Source organism: Leptopilina heterotoma, unplaced genomic scaffold, assembly GCF_015476425.1.
Source record: "Leptopilina heterotoma isolate Lh14 unplaced genomic scaffold, ASM1547642v1 Lhet_15, whole genome shotgun sequence".
Classification (NCBI taxonomy): domain Eukaryota; kingdom Metazoa; phylum Arthropoda; class Insecta; order Hymenoptera; family Figitidae; genus Leptopilina; species Leptopilina heterotoma.
Genome location: NW_025110867.1, coordinates 1,984,824 through 1,996,025, shown reverse-complemented (window position 1 = coordinate 1,996,025; position 11,202 = coordinate 1,984,824). Strand labels below are relative to the sequence as shown.

General features: G+C 30.5%; 1 protein-coding gene across 1 annotated transcript; it reads left to right on the top strand.

The window, feature by feature from the left end:
* The first annotated feature begins 1,393 nt into the window (after positions 1-1,393).
* LOC122498464 (GPI ethanolamine phosphate transferase 1) lies at positions 1,394-10,908 on the top strand. Its single transcript, XM_043606196.1, has 8 exons — positions 1,394-1,725; positions 5,252-5,472; positions 5,892-6,108; positions 6,557-6,842; positions 6,988-7,426; positions 7,990-8,326; positions 8,593-8,977; positions 9,435-10,908. The coding sequence occupies exons 1-8, from the start codon at positions 1,508-1,510 to the stop codon at positions 9,852-9,854; spliced, it is 2,523 nt and encodes an 840-aa protein (XP_043462131.1). The 5' UTR covers positions 1,394-1,507; the 3' UTR covers positions 9,855-10,908.
* The last annotated feature ends 294 nt before the right edge of the window (positions 10,909-11,202 follow it).

The following is an 11,202-nucleotide window of genomic DNA, read 5'->3' as shown; positions in this document are numbered from 1 at the left end:
TTCTGCTCACATGGGATCGCACCCTAAGTATATGTCTTTCTTTCTCTATCTCATTATTCAACGCAAAACGCAGCGTTAAGGTGCTTCTATACCTCCGGTGAATTGGTCAAGCAATAGGCTTGATGAATTTTCACGGTCGGATAACGTAATTTGATTGGCTGTACTAAAGATTCCATTTTCACTGTTTCTAATTTTCAGGAACAGTAAAAATAGAATTTACTCTTCAACCAATCAAATTGAGTGACCCGACCGTGAAAATTCATCTAAGGCCGCAGTCCCATGGCAGCGTTTTGCGTTGCGTTGTAATAAGAGAGAATGCAGCAAACGTATATTTGCGTCTTTTTCTTTCCCATTACGACGCAACGCAAAACGCTATCATGGGACTCCACCCTAAGGCCGCAGTCCCATGGCAGCGTTTTGCGTTGCGTTGTAATAAGAGAGAATGCAGCAAACGTATATTTGCGTCTTTTTCTCTCCCATTACGACGCAACGCAAGACGCTGTCATGGGACTCCACCCTGAGGCTGAAGTCCCATGGCAGCGTTTTGCGTTGCGTTTTGTAACTAGACAATGAGTGTGAGAGAGATGGAGATATATGTTTGCTGTATTTGCACTCATGGCCTAGTTACAAAACGCAACGCAAAATGCTATCATGGGACTCCAGCCTCACGCTGGAGTCCCATGGCAGCGTTTTGCGTTTTGTAACTAGGCTATGAGTGAAAATATAGCGAACGTATATTTCCATCTCTCTCACACGCATTGCCTAGTTACAAAACGCTGCCATGGGACTCCAGCCTTATGCTGATTCCACACTTACCCAGCGCTCCGCTTTTCCGTGGCGCTTTGCGTGAGATAGAAAAAGATAGAGAATATCTCTATCTTTTTCTGTCTCACGCGAAGCGCCACGGAAAAGCGGAGCGCTGGGTAAGTGTGGAATCAGCATTAGGGTGGAGTCCCATGACAGCGTTTTGCGTTGCGTCGTAATGGGAGAGAAAAAGACGCAAATATATGTTTGCTGCATTCGCTCTCATTACAACGGAACGCAAAACGCTACCATGGGACTCCAGCCTTAGGCTGAGGGTGGAGTCCCATGACAGCGTTTTGCGTTGCGTCGTAATGGGAGAGAAAAAGACGCAAATATACGTTTGCTGCATTCTCTCTTATTACAACGCAACGCAAAACGCTGCCATGGGACTCCACCCTGAAGTCCCATGGCAGCGTTTTGCGTTGCGTTTTGTAACTAGGCCATGAGTGCAAATATAGCAAACATATATCTCCATCTCTCTCACACTCATTGCCTAGTCAGCATGTGAGGGCGCCTGAATGACACTAGCCAGCACTAGCAGACGATTCGATATATTGTAGATGTAGAGAAACCCTTAAGTAGAATCACAACATTGAAATTTTGACAGTTGGTTATCTTATACATTCCTCGCCGGTCAAATCATTAAAGAGAAATAAAAATTGTTTCCTATTAATGTTAACATAGCTAAATGTATTAAAATATAATGAATTATAAATACAATTACAGTTGGGGAATTTTGACATTAGTCATTCATTTAATTCTTTTATGGGGTGTACTGGATATCAATTTTCATTCACCAATAATACAAAATCTCCCAAGAATACCGGTTACAGAAAAAGGTCCAGCTAAACGATTATTAATCTTTGTAGCGGATGGACTACGATTTAGAACATTCTGGGATAATATTCCACCTTATTTAAGGTAAGAATTATTTTATTAATAAATTTAATTTAATCTTGTAAAATGTACTGCTTCTTCTCCTAAAAGAAAAACAACTTTGTTAAGATGCATATATAAATAAAATTTAGCACATCTAACAAATAATCCAGTGGATATACAATAATTTAAAAACATTAAAATAGTTACCTTAGTAACGTCAACAGTAATTGAATATTATCAAATAACGAGTGTTGCGACACTTGGGAATGTAGCCCATGTGACTGTTGTGTCAGTTTATGTACTAATGCAGATGCCCAACTTCCAGGGCCGGCGCAACCATTAAGGCGAACTAGGCGATTGCCAAGGGCGGTAAAATCAATCTTTAACTTCCTTTTTAAAATTATTAAAAGAAAATTTTTTTTAGAAATGTTTCTGTTTCTATTTACTCCGAATTTCCAGTTTTTAGGAGTGAATAGAAACAGTCTCCTATTTTTAATTAAAGTTTGCAAAATGAAAAAATCAAAGTTGATTTTTGTTGTACAGTCGAATTTCCCATAAGTTAATTTTGGTGGGGGCCCTGTTTAAAAAAATTATTAAAATGGATAGGATTTGATAGAATTTTCTTCCTTCACTCCTTGAAAATCGAATCCAATTTAATCAAATATTGAAAATCCAATCCACTTTTATCCAAAGTAGAAAATTAAATCCATTCCTATCATAAGTTTTGATGTATTATCTATCAAAGTTAATAATATACTAAAATTCAATATTTTACTATCAAGAGTTTGGATACAAATTCTATCAAATTCTATGAGTCGAAAATTCTTATAATTTTCTATCCATGAGTTTTGATTGAATACCTATCAAATTCTTTCCAAATGAAAATCTAATATTTCTCTATACAAGATTTGGATACAAATTCTATCAAATTCCATGAGTCGAAAATTCTTATAGTTTTCTATCCATGAGTTTTGATTGAACATCTATCAAATTCTTTCCACATGAAAATCCATTATTTCTCTATCAAAAGGTTTGGATACAAATTCTATCAAATTCTATGAGTCGAAAAATCTTATAATTTCTATCCATGAGTTTTGATTGAATACCTATCAAATTCTTTCAACATAAAAATACTATATTTCTCTATCAAAGATTTGGATACAAATTCTATCAAATCCTATGACCCTAGATATCTTATAGTTTTCTATCCATGAGTTTTGATTGAATACCTATCAAATTCTTTCAACATGAAAATCCAACATTTCTCTATCAATGATTTGGATACATTTTCTATCAAATCCTATTATCTGAAACGTCTTATAACTTTCTATCTATGAGTTTTGATGAAATACCTATTAAACTCCTTCCAAATGGAATTTCACTTGTCATGTCAAATTAAAAATGAACAAGCTTAAGTTTGGAATTTCCAACTCCAAATTTATATAGCACAGTGATAGATTAATGTCATCTTGGTTTAATTTTGAATCGGGGATCCATTCTATTTGGAATTTTAAGTTTAAATTTAAAGAGTTTGATTAATCGCGAATTAGAATTCATAAAATTGTCATTTTCGCCAATTGTTATTTTTGCAAAGAATTATTATTGCAAATGTCACTTTGGCAAATAAATTGAACTCGATTTTGCCAACGTGGTGAGAATAAATAAGCTGAGTTAATTAATCAAACAATTTAATTTATTTCAAAAAAGAAAGGCACTCCACAAAAATTGTCTTTCCTTTAAATATTATATTACAATTTATATTAAAAATTTCGAGTCACTAATTATACTGCTATCTCTACTAAAGTTATTAGTCATCTGCCTAATTGTCGATTACAATCAATTGTCCCCTCTCTAAATCTATTGTTGCCCCTCTTCAAATAATTCGCGAAGCGACAGCAAATTTACATTTTTACAAATATATATTTTAGTTAACTGTTATTTTGCAAATTTGTTATTTTTGCAAACTTACATTCTTCGCAATTGACAGTTTTACAAATTGTTAGATACTTTTGCTAATTGTTATTTTTTGCAAAACTGCTCTGTTATGAATAATTATTTCTGCTAATTGTTGTTTTGCAAATTTTATTTTTGCGAATTTGCATTTCTGGAATTGATATTTTTATGAATTTGTTACTGTTGCTATTTGTAATTTTGTCAATAGTAGGGTCAGACCAGCTCAACCTGTGTTAAAAAAATTTCGTTGATTTTCTAAAATGTTAAAACTTTTATGAAAATCTGTAGTTCACAACGTTCACAACAAAACAATAAAACAATTTTAACCGTTTTTTTGAAATTTTAAATTTTTGTTATTTTTTTTGCATTAACAAAATATTACAAAATTTTAAAAAAATTAATAACTCAAAAGCCGTTTACACTAAAATAATGAAACTTACACTATTTACACAAAATTGTTAACTCTTTTAAAAGAAAATATTTGCATGATTGTAAATTTAAAAATTCCATATTTTTAATAACAATTTTATTAACAATTTGAATTATTTATGTTTTCTACCGCTCCTGTTGCAATGAAACTAGGAAGTATACTCAGTAGTCTCTTCTTGAAACCCAAAAAAAAATTTTGGTATTTTCAATTTGGAAAATGTAGGGGAAAGGTGTACGAGATGATCCCCTGGGGCAAGATGATCCTTTTGAATTTTGGCGAGCCTATTAGCGCCACCTTTTAGGCAAATACGGTAATACGTTGCCAATGACATATCTATGAATCAGTCAAACTGTCATGACAACACGCGTCATTAAAAAAATTCTATTGGAAAAAATAAAAATTTCATACTTTTGATCTAAGGAAAGCTTAACTTTGGGCTTAGATAACTTTTGTTGTAGTAGCTGAAATTCCATGTTTCTTGTACTCACGGCTTCAGTATATCTTCAACTAAGTGTTCTGATTGGTTTTATGGAATAACAGAGCTTGTAGGTTAAGTTACGAACAAATTACAAAATAGTGGCATTTGGGGCAAGATGATCCCTCAATGGGTGTACAAGATGATCCCCCCTGATTCCCATGTATTTCGCCTCACCTCAAAGTGAATTTTCTAGTATTAATAAAAAATTCAATTTTTCTCGCTTCTTATATGTTTTTATTATGAAAACTAACTTATCTAAAATAAAAAATTGACATCTACATCTATTTTATTAATTTTCTCGTTGTAGACAATGCCTCGTAATTATAAAATAGGAAAACGAATCGTGGTGAGTGGTCAAAAGCGTTTATGGCCTAAATAAAGTATATTTAATAGTGATACACTGTTATTCCTTCAATTTAGACTCATTTTCCAATAATTGGGGTAAGATAATCCTACGGATCATCTTATCCATACCATGGGGATCATCTTGGACACCCCGGTGTCCAAGATGATCCTTTTGTAAGGTTTTGGAAAAATTAAATTTAATAGTAAAATATTAATTAGCTGCAAATATTTCAAATCAGAATAGTTAGATAGATTAATATATATGCGTAAAATGATTAGAATTTATCTTTATAATAATAGTTCAATAATCAGAGCAATATATTGTTATGACTTAATTAATATGTATTTAACATTTTTTGCAGTGATGTAATTAGATTAGATGGAATTTGGGGAATTTCGCACACTAGGATGCCAACGGAATCTCGTCCTGGAAATATAGCAATTGTCGCAGGTCTTTATGAAGATCCGAGTGCTCTTTTTAAGGGTTGGAAAGAAAATCCTGTAGATTTTGATTCAGTATTTAATCAAAGTTATCTAACATGGGGATGGGGCAGTCCGGATATTATATCTCTATTTTCAAAAGGTTAGTTTAAAAAAATAAATAGAAAAAATGTAAATATATAGAATAAAACTTGTACCTACCCAGTTAGAAAAAGTATTGAGTGAAGCCGTTAGAAATTTGTGTAAAAACCGTATTGGGACGTTTGACTCAATCTTTTTTTTTCGTCCACCGAATACGGTCCTCTTTTAGCATTAAAATTAAGATAACATGAGCGACTACATTTATCATAAGAATCAGTAAAGTCGGTACAGTAGATCCTTCTTTCGTTTCGAAATCGGCAATTTTATATTCCAGGACAATTGTGCTTTCAATGTATGATGTGTACTTTGTTCATATGATCTTAATTTGCATATGATTCATATGATTGAGTCTAACATCCTAATACGTTTTTTACACAAATCATAATTAATAGTTATTAAGAGTAATAATTTTACTATTAGGAAAACAAGGAAACTTTATTGGAAAGAGTTATTCTGCTAGTTGGCAAGATTTTGATCCCTCATCATCAACTATCAGGTTGGATTCCTGGGTATTTGAACAGTTTTTACAATGGTTTAATAATGATGCAGATAGTGTCAAAGATAAAGACAAAATTATTATTTTCTTTCATCTTTTGGGATGTGATACTGCCGGTCACGTTAGTAAGCCTCACTCCAGGTAAGATATGTTCCTGTACATTTTTTATAATCTACATATTGAGTTTTTCTAATTTTCTAGTCTTAATCTAAAAAGAAAAATATAGAATTCTATTTTTCATGTTTATACAGGAATTGTAATTTCAGATTTTAATTAAAAGATTATTAATCCATGTAGGCTATTGTTTTTTAAGTTAAAATTTACATTTGAGGGGGTGGATCTTAAAACAACACATAAAATTTCAACAGCGGTATTCGTTAGCTTTTTTTTCAAAAACTGTTATAAATATAAAAACAATTATGAGAAGAAAAAAGATGCGCAAGGAAATTTCCTATAAGATAGTGAAAAACTTTATTTAAAAAAATTATTTTTCGAGGTGTCAGGGGTTAACGAATACCGCTGTAGAAATTTTATGTGTTGTTTTAAGATCAAGCCCCTCATTTTTTAAAATTTTAATTAAAATTTTTAGTGCCTATATCGATAACCTAAAATATGTGGATAAACGAATAGAAGAAATAGTTCATAAAACAGAAAACTATTTTGAGCCTGGAAGCACAGCTTATTTGTTCACTTCAGATCATGGAATGACTGATTGGGGATCACATGGTAGTGGTTCAAAGGATGAAACAGAAACGCCTTTTGTCATTTGGGGTGCTGGAGTTTCGAAAAATTCAAATCTTCAAGACATTGAACAAGCTGATTTAACTCCTTTAATTTCAACTCTTTTGGGAATACCGGTTCCCGTTAATAATGAGGTTATTTAAATTTTAAAAATTCTTTAAAAAAAACAGCAATCAATTACATTAAAATATCTTCAGTACAACAACAAAATTTCAAGTCACTACCTATTAATTTATTTCGTTTATTGTGAAACAATAAATATTTTTTTATAAATTACAGGGAATTTTGAAATTACATTTTCTCTCTTCGGAATACAAAGAATACGGAGTTCGTGCTCTGCTTCGAAATATAAGACAATTATCATTTCAAGTAGAGGCAAATCGAGAACTCAGTCTCGGTACAAGTAAAATTAGAACAAATTGGAGAGAGAGACAAATAAATGCAAGTATTCAGAGAATTGAAACATTAATGCGCGAAGGAAAACTTGCAGAAAGCATTGCCGAAGGAGAAAGAACTGTTTTATTTGCAAAAGTGTCTTTAAATTATTTCCGCCAGTATCAAAGAAATCGGTTAATTTTATATTTAACACTAATGTGGCTTGGATGGATTACTTTATTGTTTTTGAAGATTACTGCAAAGCCCAAACAAATTAAAAAATCATTTTTATTGAAATTAACATTCTGTTTTGCTTTTTTCCTTTTACTTGCTGAATATGTGGGTAAAGTATTAATTAAATATAATTACTTACATGAAGACCATTAAACTTTTGACTACCAAATTGATTTAATTCTTTAATCACCAAATGTACAAAAATAAAAGTTTAATGTTCTACAATATTTTTAAATAATAAAACACAATAAGTAGACAGTAGACTTCTATATTATAGTTAAGAAATCGATCTTTCAAATGATGCATTAGAAAATACTGTAAATTTAAAAGTAAACAAATTTTGGGTAGTTAATTATTAGAAAACATTAATTGTCAAATTTTTTTTTACATAATATTTTTTATATCATTTACAATCCACAATGACTTATTGTATTTTATTGTTTAAAAATATTTCTGAACTTGAAGTTAAAATTTGGAATATTTGCTAATTATAACAATTATCGAAGACTTTTAGTAATATTTAAATAAATTGATTAGTTAGTCAAAATTTTGAAGTCCCTATTGTTGATTTTAAATTACTTATCTAACTACTTACTAACTAGTAAGATAAAATTAATAAAATACTCTAAAGATCAATTACTTACGGTAATATGTTTATTATAATTTTTTCAGTATTTGGATATAAAGATCAACGTATATTAGGATACGGAATATTGTCAATTGTTTCTATATGGTTGGCGATTTTCCAATTTATTAATACATCATCCTTTTTAAGAATAAAGAGTACAAAAATTCTTTTGTTCGGCGTGATAATGATCACCTTACTAATCTTAATCATGTTTGCTGGATTAATATACAGAACTTTTTTTACATTTGCCATGTTGTACATTGTACTATTACAAAAAATATTATTAAGCGGAGGAAATTCATGGTTTTTGAGGACTGGACTATTTTTAGCTGTTTTTCCATCTTTACCAGTTGTTGAATCTGAACCACGTATTATTCTTGTGTAAGTTTCTTTCAAGTGCTTCTTTCAATATATTTATGGTCAAATCCACGAAACTTTTAACTTTTGTGATATTTGAGTTGAACACTTTAAAGTCTTTAAAATTTTTTATTTTACTTTATTAATTAGTTTCCCGGACCCTATCATAACAGAATCATCAATGAGCTTGTAAATTTAAAAAAGAATCAATCTTAAAAGTTAAAAGCTTCGTGGATTTGCTCTTATAAGAAAAATTTTGTTATAATTGAGAATTATTTTTAATTTTCCAGATTAATATCCTTATTTTTTATTGGTTTGATATCTTTTAAAAGAGAATCCTCAGGAAAAATAAAATGTTTGGAAATTACACGACTTATATTAACTGGATTAGTATATCTGGAAATTTTAGATGGTCGATCTTGGATATCATGGTTAATTTTATTCAGTACTCCTATATGTATTTGGATGTATGCCCTAGAATTTGATGAAATGATTATGGGTGTTACATTACATTTATCATGCCCTCTTGTTTTACTTTCAACATCATATGAACCTTTATTCTTTTTGGTACTTGCTTATCATTTTCGCTATTGGCCTATTGAGAGTGAGCAAAAAGATTTAAAGGATAATACAACACATATAGATATACAAGATTTAGTGAAAGCTGCTTCTTTGGTATCCTTTTTTAAAACAGATTATAATGACTAACTGTTTTTGAAATTAACAAGATATTTGTTAATATCAGAAACGTAATTTTTTTTCTAACCTATCCCAATGGAAAGCTTACATTTTTTCCTATGAGCCATATAAAAATCAGAGTGGGACCTTGAAAAGTACTGCAGAAAATAATTATAAATCATCATTTTCTTTAAAAAAAATAATGATAAATTATTATTTTCTGCAAAATTTCTCGAGGTCCCACTCTGATTTTTATATGGCTCATAGGAAAAGAGAAAAGCTTTCCATTGGAATAGGTTAGAAAAAAATAATAAAAAACCGATTTTGAGATATAGTAGTAATTAATTTATTTTAGTAATTTTTTAGTTATTTTATTTATTTATAGAAATATGTACATAGTAACAAAGTACAAAAAATCTATTAGACATAACCTTTCCTTAACCAAATTAAATAGATGTTATATACATTGCTGTGCTTTTTTGGTACAGGAAATATGGCAAGCATAAGTTCCTTTGATCCAAGGTGGACAAGACATTTTGTTACTGTTTTTTCACCATTTACAATGATGATTCTTATTTTATTGAAAATAATGATTCCACTGATATTGGTTGGTTGTGCTAGTCGTGCTTTTGCATCCTCTACAGTATTTGCAGGAGTGCTTTTCCTTGGGAATTGTTTGACTTTGCCACTTATTTTTGGAGTTACAAATCATGGAAGTTGGTTGGATATTGGCAGTGCGATCAGTAGATTTATTATTGCCCTCGCTTTACCATATTCCCTATTCATTTTGTATTACTTGTCTTATGCATTTATATCATTACGCTTTTCAAACACTTTAAAAAGTGCTTTTCAAAAAGCCTCTCAAAGTGTTTAAGATTATTTTGAAAATTCAACGAACCTATACTATTGGATTAAAGAAGTTCTTCGCATATTATGGATGCTACGTGACTGAAATGTGATAAATTTCACAGTGATATTTTTAATTAAATCAGTGTTTCCAAATATCAAAAAAGTGAATTGTTTCCGTAGCAACTGTTGCTATGGTTACTATAGCAACCACTCCCATAGCAACTGTTGTTATGAAAATGGTTACCATAGTAACTGTTTATACTGCAACGGTTGCTATGATAATAGTAATGATAAATTATTATAACCTAATAATTCGCTAACGCTTCAGTTTTTATGGAAATATTTCTGTAAAACTATTGGGATTTTCTCGAGAGTTAATTATTTATTTTATTTTTTATGCCTCGAAACCCCAAGATACAGGCGCTTTGCTCCTGCTTCTCTTACTGGTTTCTAATAATTATGTTACTTAAAATATTATCTGTGAAGAGTATTAAAGACTGTAGTCTCTACACAAGTAAACCTACTCAAAGGTCGCATTTTTTGTTATCGGTTGAGGAGATGATTTAAGAGTTGAAAGTAGACCTTTTGTTGCTAAAAAAAATCCCTAAAATTACAAGAAAGGTTAAAGCTCTTTCAGTTTAATATATAATTTTTAAGCATTTGGTATAAAAGATCCAATATGATGACCGAAAATATTGAAAGATCATCAGATTCGCAACAAAAGGATTAGTTTCAACCAACCATTAAATCGTCCTTTTGCCTATAACAAAGAATAAGAATAAGTTTACTTGTAAAAGACTAATGTATTCCCAGATAACTAATGTATCTGGCTCCTGAATAGTGTGAATTGTAATTTCTCTAACCTGAAAATAGACTAAATTTTACTACTCACAATTTTTCAATAATAAACATATTGTACAGTTTATTATCTTTTGACTAAGAGCGGCTACGACACTATATTTTTTAATGTAGTTTTGTAAAACTTATACATTTTTAGATATTGATACATTTTTATTTTCAAATATTAATGATGGGTAAATTTTATTTAATTTGATGCTATTAGGGTAAGTCCGGGGGAGATGGCCATACACGGAAAAAAAAAGTACGTGAATTTTTCATTGACTCGGTACTTGACTTTTGGATACGACACAAAATACTAAAAACAGTCTAGTACTTTTGCATGAGAGTTTCAAAAGCAGTCAATGAAAATTTCTAGTACCTTGCTTGAGAATTTCATTGACTTTCAAAAAAACTGTAAAATAAAAAAAAAATTCCACTTGTTCACAGAGTTTTTCTGAAATTCACTCATTCATTCACATAATATTTGGATAATTAATCACACAAACAAAGAACAATTATTGTATCACTTTTCG